Source organism: Archocentrus centrarchus, chromosome 11 (genome assembly GCF_007364275.1).
Source record: "Archocentrus centrarchus isolate MPI-CPG fArcCen1 chromosome 11, fArcCen1, whole genome shotgun sequence".
Lineage (NCBI taxonomy): Eukaryota > Metazoa > Chordata > Actinopteri > Cichliformes > Cichlidae > Archocentrus > Archocentrus centrarchus.
This window is the reverse complement of record NC_044356.1, coordinates 24,220,236-24,230,189: the sequence shown is the minus strand read 5'-3', so window position 1 is coordinate 24,230,189 and position 9,954 is coordinate 24,220,236. Positions and strand designations below refer to the sequence as shown.

Sequence of the window (9,954 nt, the reverse complement as noted above, 5' to 3'; positions counted from 1 at the left end):
CAGGTGCTTACTCAGAAAATACAGATTTTATTATGGAGATTGGTCTACAACCTAATTGGCACAATGAGGTCAATCAGACTGTGTCAGACATTTATTCTGGGCCCATAATGCTGCATCCCCCCCCCCTCACTAGGCTAACTTCACAATCTTTTAAAATCATATTAATAGCTGTTTTCAGCCGGGTGACATAAACTTCTCTTAAAGAGAGGCAACAATGATGCATATGTGACAAAAGATATGCAAAAGAACAGACTGAAGATCCCAATAGCTCATTGTCCAACACTCAGTGGCAGAGTTAATCGACCGTCAGGCGTAATATCTCAGGTGACATCACAGACATCAGGGCCCTAAATTTAATGAAGCTCAGAGGGATGATACATCAGCACTGTGTTCTGGTGTTATAACATATTACAGTAATTGCCCTGAGGGTGGCACTCTAATTAAAGAGCATAATTTCTAACTTGGATATGCCAAGTTGGCTACATATCTAATCTGATTTTGATAAAATATGGAAGGATGCTTAATTTTGAAATTTCTTTTCAGAGTTTCACAACAGCTGATGAGCTGATAAAAGTATAAACTGACACTGCAAACACCACTGGACCAATTATAAATGAGGGACTGCTTTGAGAGCAGCCTCACATTTTTTAAAAACTGATGCGGACTGATCAACGAATGTGATGAATCCTGCCAAAAAGACCATAATGTGTACAATACAGTGAGGGTGAGACAGAGGATACAGCTGAAAGGACATTTTAGTAACTCAACTTGAGCTGATTGACCTACTACATGTGCAAAAATGCACTTTTACAACAAACAACTAGATGTGTTTCCATGCTAAATTAAGTTTACTTAATCATTCATAAAGACTGAGAGCAATGGGAAGCGGCTAGTATGTTCCCAGCATTAAATATCTCATATAATTCAGCAAGAAAGTGAATTTAAAAAAAAAAAAAAAAAAAAAAAAAAAAGGGCTAACAGATTTTCTGTTGGTTGTGGTGGCAATTAACTGCAAGCACACAACTGCATGTCTTCTTGAATGTGTACTGTGTGCTCTAGCACCAGAAAGCAGTCTTTCTCATTTAGCAAAGAATCACTTTGGACATTTGAGTAAAAGAAAAAAATAATAATAATAATGATTTTTCATTAGTTCAAAATTACCTCATGACACAACACAAAGACAAAGGGGTAACACTTTTGTGACAATGTAGAAACAATGAATGTAAAGTTTTCAAATTAGGTTAAAGCAAAACAACCTTTAATGCAAATACACCAGCTGATGATAAACAGCTACCTTGTCTTTTAATTTTAACATCAACTAGTGGGGCTAAGAAGCTTAATACCACACTATAAATCTTTCCTTTTCACATTTCACATCAGTCTCTTTCAGCTAAATAACAGCTGACATATAAAATTTGAGGGCAGAGGGAGGGAGAGTAGCTGCACTGTGTGAACTTCTCTAATTTCAATCAAATGAGTTGGAATGGACCCAACCTGCCGTTCAGAGCCGACTCCTCTGATGGATCAATGCCCTCTGAGCCTTGATAAGCTCTGAAATTGATTGGCTGTCTCATTGATCATTACTTCAGCATTAGCTAATCAAACATCTTCCCCACTAAACAAACATGGCAAATAAAGACATCCCCTGAAGTTTAGTCCCAGAGGAGACACAAGTGATGTGAAGATAATATATAAACTGAAATCCCTCTTGGAAGAGAATATCAAATCATAAGAGTGCTTAATATTTCACTGACTTGATGAAATATGCATTGTAGCTCAGAAAGAGGGAAAAATGCAAAGATTTGGATGCATTATGTATGAGAAGGTCCGCTGGCGAAAATGACACTGCACTGTTGAATAATCGTCATTTCACTATCACCCCAGCACAATGAGATTTTGTTATTACTACGCATCACTCAATTCATTTGGAAAGTGCATACAGTTTGCATTTTGTATTTAGAACCTAACTCATGCATGCACAGCATCCAGATGCTCACTAATGAACTAAAGCATTGACTGTAATGTGTCCTTTGCCTCTGCCTCACTTGATGAATCTCACTACAGTGCTGTGTTTTAGAATAGAACCGTATATTACCCATAAAAGTGCAACTGTGGCGAAAATATTTATTGGGATTATAATAAAAGAAAAGCAACACGGGTTAGTGCATTTTTATACAGACCAGCACTGCCCTCAATGAAGACAAATAAACAAAACAAAAACTGTGTCACGTTGGCTGTCATCTCACATGGCCACTTTTAGAAGGGATGCCTCTGGCCTGAAAAATAGAGAGATATAAATACACTTGAGTTTCACAGCCTGGAATCATGTTGTTATTGAATGTAAATAAAAGGCAAACTTCCACAAAACATTCTGCACGTTATTACAAAGCATTTTTTCTCTTTATGTGTCATTTTCAGATCATACAGTGGAGGATAATCTATACCTAACCTTAACCACTTCATGTCATTTAATGCTCTAAAATAATACAAGAAAGGTTGAAAATAGGTAGAATTCACATGAAAAGTGTGTCTGAGGTGGCTTGTAATTTAGATGCTATTCCATAATATCAGGTAGAAAAGTCACTGTAATCTGTTTTACAAGCTGTCCATACCTGAGGTCTTACAAACTGCCAAGCAAAGACTCAGAGCCTTGGTTAACTGCTTAAAGAGGTATACCAGAGACACAGAAGCCAGGAGCATAAACCACATGTTCTCCACTGAACCATCCAAGGTGCACTCTCAGTGGTAGGGGAAAAATATGAGTCACTCCAGACTATAAGACCAGACTGACCAACCTAAACACCGCCTGGATTGTTTACAAGAAAGCCTGTGACTCAGTGCCTCATACATGGATCCTGGAATGCCCAGATCAACAAGACCCTAAGAGCCTTCATTAGGAACTCAATGGAAATGTGGAGAGCAACACTAGAGGACAACTTTAACCCAGTTACACGAGCCACCATCAAGTGCGGGATTTACCAAGGAGATGCTTTGTTCCAACTGATGTTCTACATAGGCTTGAACCCCCTAAGCCAGATCATTAACAAGACTGGCTACGGATACAGACTATGGAATGGCACAAACACCAGCCAATGTCTCGTTCACCAGAGTGAAGAAATCTCCTTACCATGCATGAAGGCCAAGGACTAGTGTCAGAACCACTATCCTGGATGAAACAAATATCCACGTATACATCAGGAAGATGGCCACAAATGATCATGTGCTTAGTGCAGAGATGCCCAAACTTCCAGTCTGCAAATTGATGTAAAAAATAACATACAATTTGGCCCTTTAATTTACTTATTAAGCTTCTTAGCCCCACTAGTTGATGTTAAAATTAAAAGACAAGGTAGCTGTTTATCATCAGCTGGTGTATTTGCATTAAAGGTTGTTTTGCTTTAACCTAATTTTAAAACTTTACATTCAGTGTTTCTACATTGTCACAAAAGTGTTACCCCTTTGTCTTTGTGTTGTGTCATGAGGTAATTTTGAACTAATGAAAAATCATTATTATTATTATTATTTTTCTTTTACTCAAATGTCAAAAGTGATTCTTTGCTAAATGAGAAAGACTGCTTTCACCCAACACTGAAAAAAGAAAATAGTTGATCCAACTTAATTGAATTGCTTCAATTGGTAACAAGTAATTCAATTAAATGTATCCAACTTAATTTATTAAGTTGGTTTAACTTGACAAATGTAAGTCAGTCTTACTCAATTGATTTACTTTATTCCAAATAAAAAATTGAAATCCATCTTCCTAATTTTATAGAAAGTCAACTCAAAATTTTAAGTTGTTCCAACTTAAAAAACTAAACTACCCCAAATTACATTATCACTCACATATACTTATAGACTTATACTTAAAATATAGCTTAAATTTAAATCCATCCATCCATCCATCCATTCACTTCCGCACATCCTGTTAAGGGTCGCGGGGGGGCTGGAGCCTATCCCAGCTGTCATAGGGTGAGAGGCAGGGTACACCCTAAACAGGTCGCCAGCCTGTTGCAGGGCCAACACAGAGGGACAGACGACCTTTCACACTCACATTCACACCTATGGGCAATTTAGATTAGCCAATTACCCTAACCCCAGTAAGTGCATGTCTTTGGAATGAGGGAGGAAACCGGAGTACCCGGAGGAAACCCACGCAAGCACGGGGAGAACATGCAAACTCCACACAGAGAGAGGGAGAGGCCTGGGCCAAGGTGGAATCGAACCCAGGCTTTCCAGATGGTATTCTAACTGTGAGGCAGCAGTGCTAACCACTGCACCACCGTGCTGCCCTTAAATTTAAATCATTTTAAAAAAATGTTACTTCCCCTCCAATTAAGTGGGTTAAGCGAAATGTCAAAAAAGTAACTTAAAAGGCCAAATTGTATGTTATTTTTGACATCAATTTGCGGACCAGAAGTAGGGGCGTGGCCAGCCTGCAGGTTGGTAGTGTGGGCACCCCTGGCTTAGTGAATACCTCAGGCAGCAGAAACCTGAGAAAAAAGAGGAGAAAGAACAGGAACCATCATGAAATGATTGGCCCCTGCACAGCATGTACCACCAGCAGATAGAAGAAGTGGCTGATATCAAAAAATCCTACCGATGGCTGGACAAAGCTGGTCTGAAATATAACACAGAGGTACTAATCCTGGCAGCACTGGAATGAGCTCTAAGCAAAAGATTGATAGAGGCTGGGGTCTACCACACCAGGTGCAGGCTGTGTAGAGATGCCCCTGAGACAATCCAGCATATAACAGCAAGGTGCAAGATGCTAACGGGAATGCCACAGCCAAGTGGCTGGCATAGTATACAGGAACATCTGTGCCAAATAAGGCTTGGGAAAAAAATGGGATACGGCCCCAAGGGTGGTTCCTGTGGGACTGAGAGATACAGAAGGACAATCTGGTGATGGCTAACGAACCAGTCATAGTAGTGGTGGACCTGCAGAGGAGGAAGGCCGTAGTGTTAGAAATAATATCAAAAGAATAACATCAAGAAGAAGGAACACAAGAAACTTGATAAATAGCAAGGGCTGAGAGAAGAGATAGAAAAGATGTAGAAGGTGAAGGCAACAGTTGTTCCCTTGTTAACTGGAACACTCGGGGTAGTGACCCCAAAGTGGGAGAGTGGCTTCAGCAGATTCCAGGAATGACATCCAAGATCACTGACCAGAAAAGCATATTCCTAGGAGTGTGTGTGTTTAGCTCTGATGGGGCTAAAGTAAATAAAACACACACACACACACACACAAACACACACACACACACACACACACACACACACACACACACACACACACACACACACACACACACACACACAGACAGACAAGAGTACAGTCCTAGCAAAAGCTAAGACACTGTGCAGAACACTCAAACTCTAGAGGACACATTTGCCAGAAGCATCATAGGGCTAAGATGATAGTGAAATACTTTTTTCTAAAAGCACTGTAGCAGATAGTCATTGAATCGTCTTACAGGAAACTTCTTTTCCTACTCTGGGCTTTGCTTTCAGAGACAAAGAGACTATAGACTTTTGCCAATCACAGGCCTTTCCAGACCAGATCAGGTGTGTAATATAAAGAGTGAAAAAGTTCATAGAATAAGTAAGATCAGGTGCCACAAAGGACTTGAAAGTGCACAAGTTTTTTTTCTGAATCCCACTATAAGCCACAAGTGGGTCTTGACTTACATTTAGCATATGCCTGTGCTCATCTGGTGGAATTGGCTTAGAGAACAGAGGGGAACATATTTTTTTGTGGTTTTTGTATTTTTATCATGTAGCATGGCTTGCAGAGAAAACTCATTATGAAACACTTAACTGTCGTCCTCTGCAGGCGCTGGTTGGTAAAATATAAATAAATAAATAACTACCACTGGTACAAAACACATTCAACATCTAACGATTACTGCTGCGGAACTGTGGCTTAGTCTACTATAGTGTATTCCTTATATACCCTATTACTAGGCATCTAACTTCTTAAAACCCGATGTGCTTCTCCTTTACTAAGCCTGTTGCAGTCGGATAAAACACACAAAAGGACACTGTTTTTTACACTCACTACAGAGCTGGTGCCACTGCTGTGAAACCTCAGTGGCAGGCAGCCACTACACAATAAAAGACTGAAGACAAACAGCTGGAAGGAAAAACTTTACTACCCACTGTATCATGAGCCACACAAGATCTACAGTCAGCAACTAAAGTCAACATGTTTTTACACAATAGTAGCACAAGTTTTCTTTCAATAAAAACATAACTAAATACATTTAACTATTTCCTGACCTGCAGATAGAAAGCGTTGGTAGTGAGCAATAATTGGTTTGGTATACCTCAAACTACAGAGTGCTGATTGTGAGAGTTTTGTGAACTTTTTCACACCTACTAGAGCTGCTTAATTTAATCATTGCATATAATATGTTAGTGCAGGGAGTAAACAAGATCAACTTCTTTTCACTTTCACTCTGATTTTCCCACAGTTTTGAAATCATGAAGCAAAATTTAACTACACCGGATTATTGCAAATAGATCCTGACACACTACGTGATTTTGTAGACATCTTGACACAAACACAAGTTAAGGATGCCACACATGGTGTTCAGTCTCAAAGCCATGCTGCTTCCAAGGTGTTGATATTTGCACACAAATCTTTTGGACAGGAATTTTAAAAGAGTAGTTCCATCACAGCGGGAGGCTGACTTTGATAGGCACAGGATCCAGTGTTTGCTACAGACGTGTATACCAGACTCAAGGCTTAGCTCTGAGTAACACAAACAATGAAATGCTCCAGGCTCAAACAAACAATTTTATCAAGGCATAGCACAGGGAGGAGTGTAATTTGATGTAGCGTGTCTATCCTGCGCACGTCTCTTTAAAGGCACCAGTTTCCTAGTGCACTGCTCAGTGTTTTACAGGGTGACTCCTCACTGCCTCATTGAAACACTTCGTCTCCCACAGACAAAAGACCTCAGTGGCTGGAGTCCCTCAACATGTTTGAAAACCCCCTCAATTTTGAGAAGCCTGGCAAGTGATATTTTTTTTCCATTTTGCTTCATAAAACCATACTTTTACAGTCGCTGTTTTCTACAGGTTTGATTAGATGTTGTGAAGCCCTGTGAATGCACAAATTTATTTTTGAAAACACACTTGAGATCGAGTGATTTCTTATACAGTACGAAAGCCACTTTCAAACACAGCAGTTTTATATGAGCGAGTACAAGGCAGCACCATTCATATGGCTTTTTGAGAGGCATCAGTGAATTCCCTGAATGATTAGAGAGATTAAAATGTTTTACTGAAAATAAATCTAATAACCACAAGAGCAACATAGTAAGCACAGAGTGCCTAAATTCTTTGGAATAAAGCACTGATTTTCTACCAGAACCTTAAACACAACACACAAAACCCTCTGGCGTTCAGCCACCTCATGTGTGCCAGCATTCACATTTGCTGTTTTTCATTTGTACTGTTGTTGCACATATATGATAGCTGTTTTGTTAAAAATGTTTTCTTTTCTAGAGGATTTTCCAAAAGGCAGATTTAACAAACTATGTCTTGTAAGCTTGAACACTAAGTCGATTGACCTTGAGAATGGAGATTCAGTTTTGGGCTCAGAACAGTCGATGAGAGGTAGCTTAATCTGCTCGATCTGAGTATTTTTGCTTGTGCTTTGGTAATGAACAAATGCCATTAGTGGCACTCCAACTATGATTCAACAGAACACGGGGTAAATAAAGTACCTCCTTTTTAATGTACTCTGCTGTTGGAAATATGACCATGTCTTTGTGTGGACTACAAGATCTTGAAGAAAGTGCAAAAAAGGAATCACAAAGTTAACACAATGAAATTTTAGTCAGTGTCAGTCAGCATTTTATTGATTTGCTTAGACTCCAATCTAAGGATGCACCAATTGTGATATCCTTGGTCAGTTCTAATAGTGATGTGTAAAATAATCATTTGACCAGTGTCAAATACTGATACCAATATTTTTTCTGTCATTTTTATTCATTTATTTATTTTCTTTACGCGTAATTATTGGCCCTTATCATTGGTAAATGTAATCTTATTTGCTGATATACTGATATCAATCAACAGGGTTAATATTGGGTCAATGGATAGTTGGTTAATATACATTTACTGGTGACTTCATTAAGTATACCTTGCTAGTGCTGGTTTGCCCCCCTCCCTTTTTTTTTTTTTTTGGACTTCATAACTGCCTTAATTCTTTGTGGTATAGATTCAACAAGGTGCTGGAAACATTTTGGTCCATATTGACATGACACAGTAGCATCTCACAGTTGCTGCAGATTTGTGGGCTGCACATCCAAAATGCTCTTTTGGTGAAATGAAACGAACAGTGAAATGATTTTAATCTTCAAGAAACCAGGTTAAACCTATTAGAGCTTTGTAACATGGAAGACTGCACTGTGGTCATAAAGGCATGGACAGCAATAATACTCAGCATTTAAACCATACTACAAGCCTGGGTTGTTGTTACAAGGTAGCATCGACCAATGCTTTTATGTTGTTTACGTCAAATTGTGAGCCTACTATTGGAATGTCGCAGCAGAAATTGAGAGTCATCAGACCAGGTAACGTTTTTAAATATTTTTGTTGTCCAATTATGGTGAGCCCAAGCAAATTATCGCCTCAGTTTTCTGTTCTAGGACTGTCACCTGGTGTGGTCTTCTGCTGCTGTAGCACATCTGCTTCATGGTATGGTGTGTTATCACTTAAATCCTCTTTCTTCCCCATTCTGATGCTCAGTTTGAGATTCAGCGAGTCGTCTAGAACATGTATATAGTACATGTGTTCTGCATTGATTTGCTTCCATGAGACTGGGTGATTAGATATTTGCATTAACAAGCAGCTGAACAGGTATGCCTAATGAAGTGGTCATTGAGCATCTATATTGCTGCATACCTAGTGGAATCGTGCTGAAAAACTTTCATTATTAGGGAATATATTCAAGCTGTTTTGTGCAACTATAAACTAATGAGACTAAAACAAATGTGACAGGAGCTGAAGATGGCAATGCGGATGAAAGACATAACTTACTTATGGATTAGAGTAGAAAGTCACAGTCCCAAGCCAGTAGTAATAATTGTGGTGATATTTAGTTTTGATAATTAAAAAATTTGCTCAAAAGCATGTAATGTCCTTTAAAAAATAAAGAAGAAGTAGTACTTCAAGGTTCACTTCAGAGGCTTGTGAAAGCTGCTGCAAATTCTGGTATGTGCTTTGATACTGACTGTATGAATGAGGATTTTTAAAAGTGTGTCAGACAGAACCTTCAGAGTCAGCAACGGGACAGCATGGTTAGGCACATAGTTGGTTATCACTGACTATGTTACCATAGTAACTGACCCAGAGTTGAAGCTTAGTTCAAGGTGGGAGCCAAGGTAAATAATAATAATAATAATAATAATAATAATAATAATAATAATAATAATAATAATAATAATAATAATAATAATACAGAGATCAGGTAACAGCAAAGCACTGCAAGTGGACCTCATGATCATATAAAACTTGGATCACTGGTTTTTCAGCTTCTTTCGTGCCATCTCTCACCAAACACTAGCTACCAGAGACATTTCCATTTCTCATCCTCTTCTATAATGTTATTGGCAGAGAAGTGAGTAGACGTGCTGAGACATGTTGAAACATGTACATGCACAACAAGAGTGAGGAAGTTGCCCCTGATGGATGGAGGTGCATATACCCATTTTGACTTTCAGGTGACTAGAAAATGACTCAGTGTGCCTGACAGGTAGTCATGTGTTTAGGCAGTCCCTAAACCTGATAGCTTGTTTCTGGAATGATTAATGACAAGTTTTCCTCATCCCTGGGTTAGCAAACCCAAGACCTCTGGTAAGTCTGGTCTTTGGAGGAATCAGATCTTAATATGCTGACATTTTACTAATATGAAAATGGGCAGTTTGTCTTGGCACGCAAGCA

At 39.0% G+C, this 9,954-nt stretch overlaps 1 protein-coding gene across 5 annotated transcripts in view; it reads right to left on the bottom strand.

Annotated features, from left to right (window-relative positions):
* Positions 1-2,155: 2,155 nt before the first annotated feature.
* Positions 2,156-9,954, bottom strand: part of LOC115788627 (uncharacterized) — a 31,926-nt gene continuing 24,127 nt past the window's right edge. For all 5 annotated transcript variants that reach the window (XM_030741738.1, XM_030741741.1, XM_030741744.1 and 2 more), the window contains exon 6: positions 2,156-2,276. In XM_030741738.1, the coding sequence (XP_030597598.1) occupies positions 2,238-2,276 (39 nt within the window). In that variant the 3' untranslated portion in view covers positions 2,156-2,237. The remainder of the gene's footprint in view (positions 2,277-9,954) is intronic.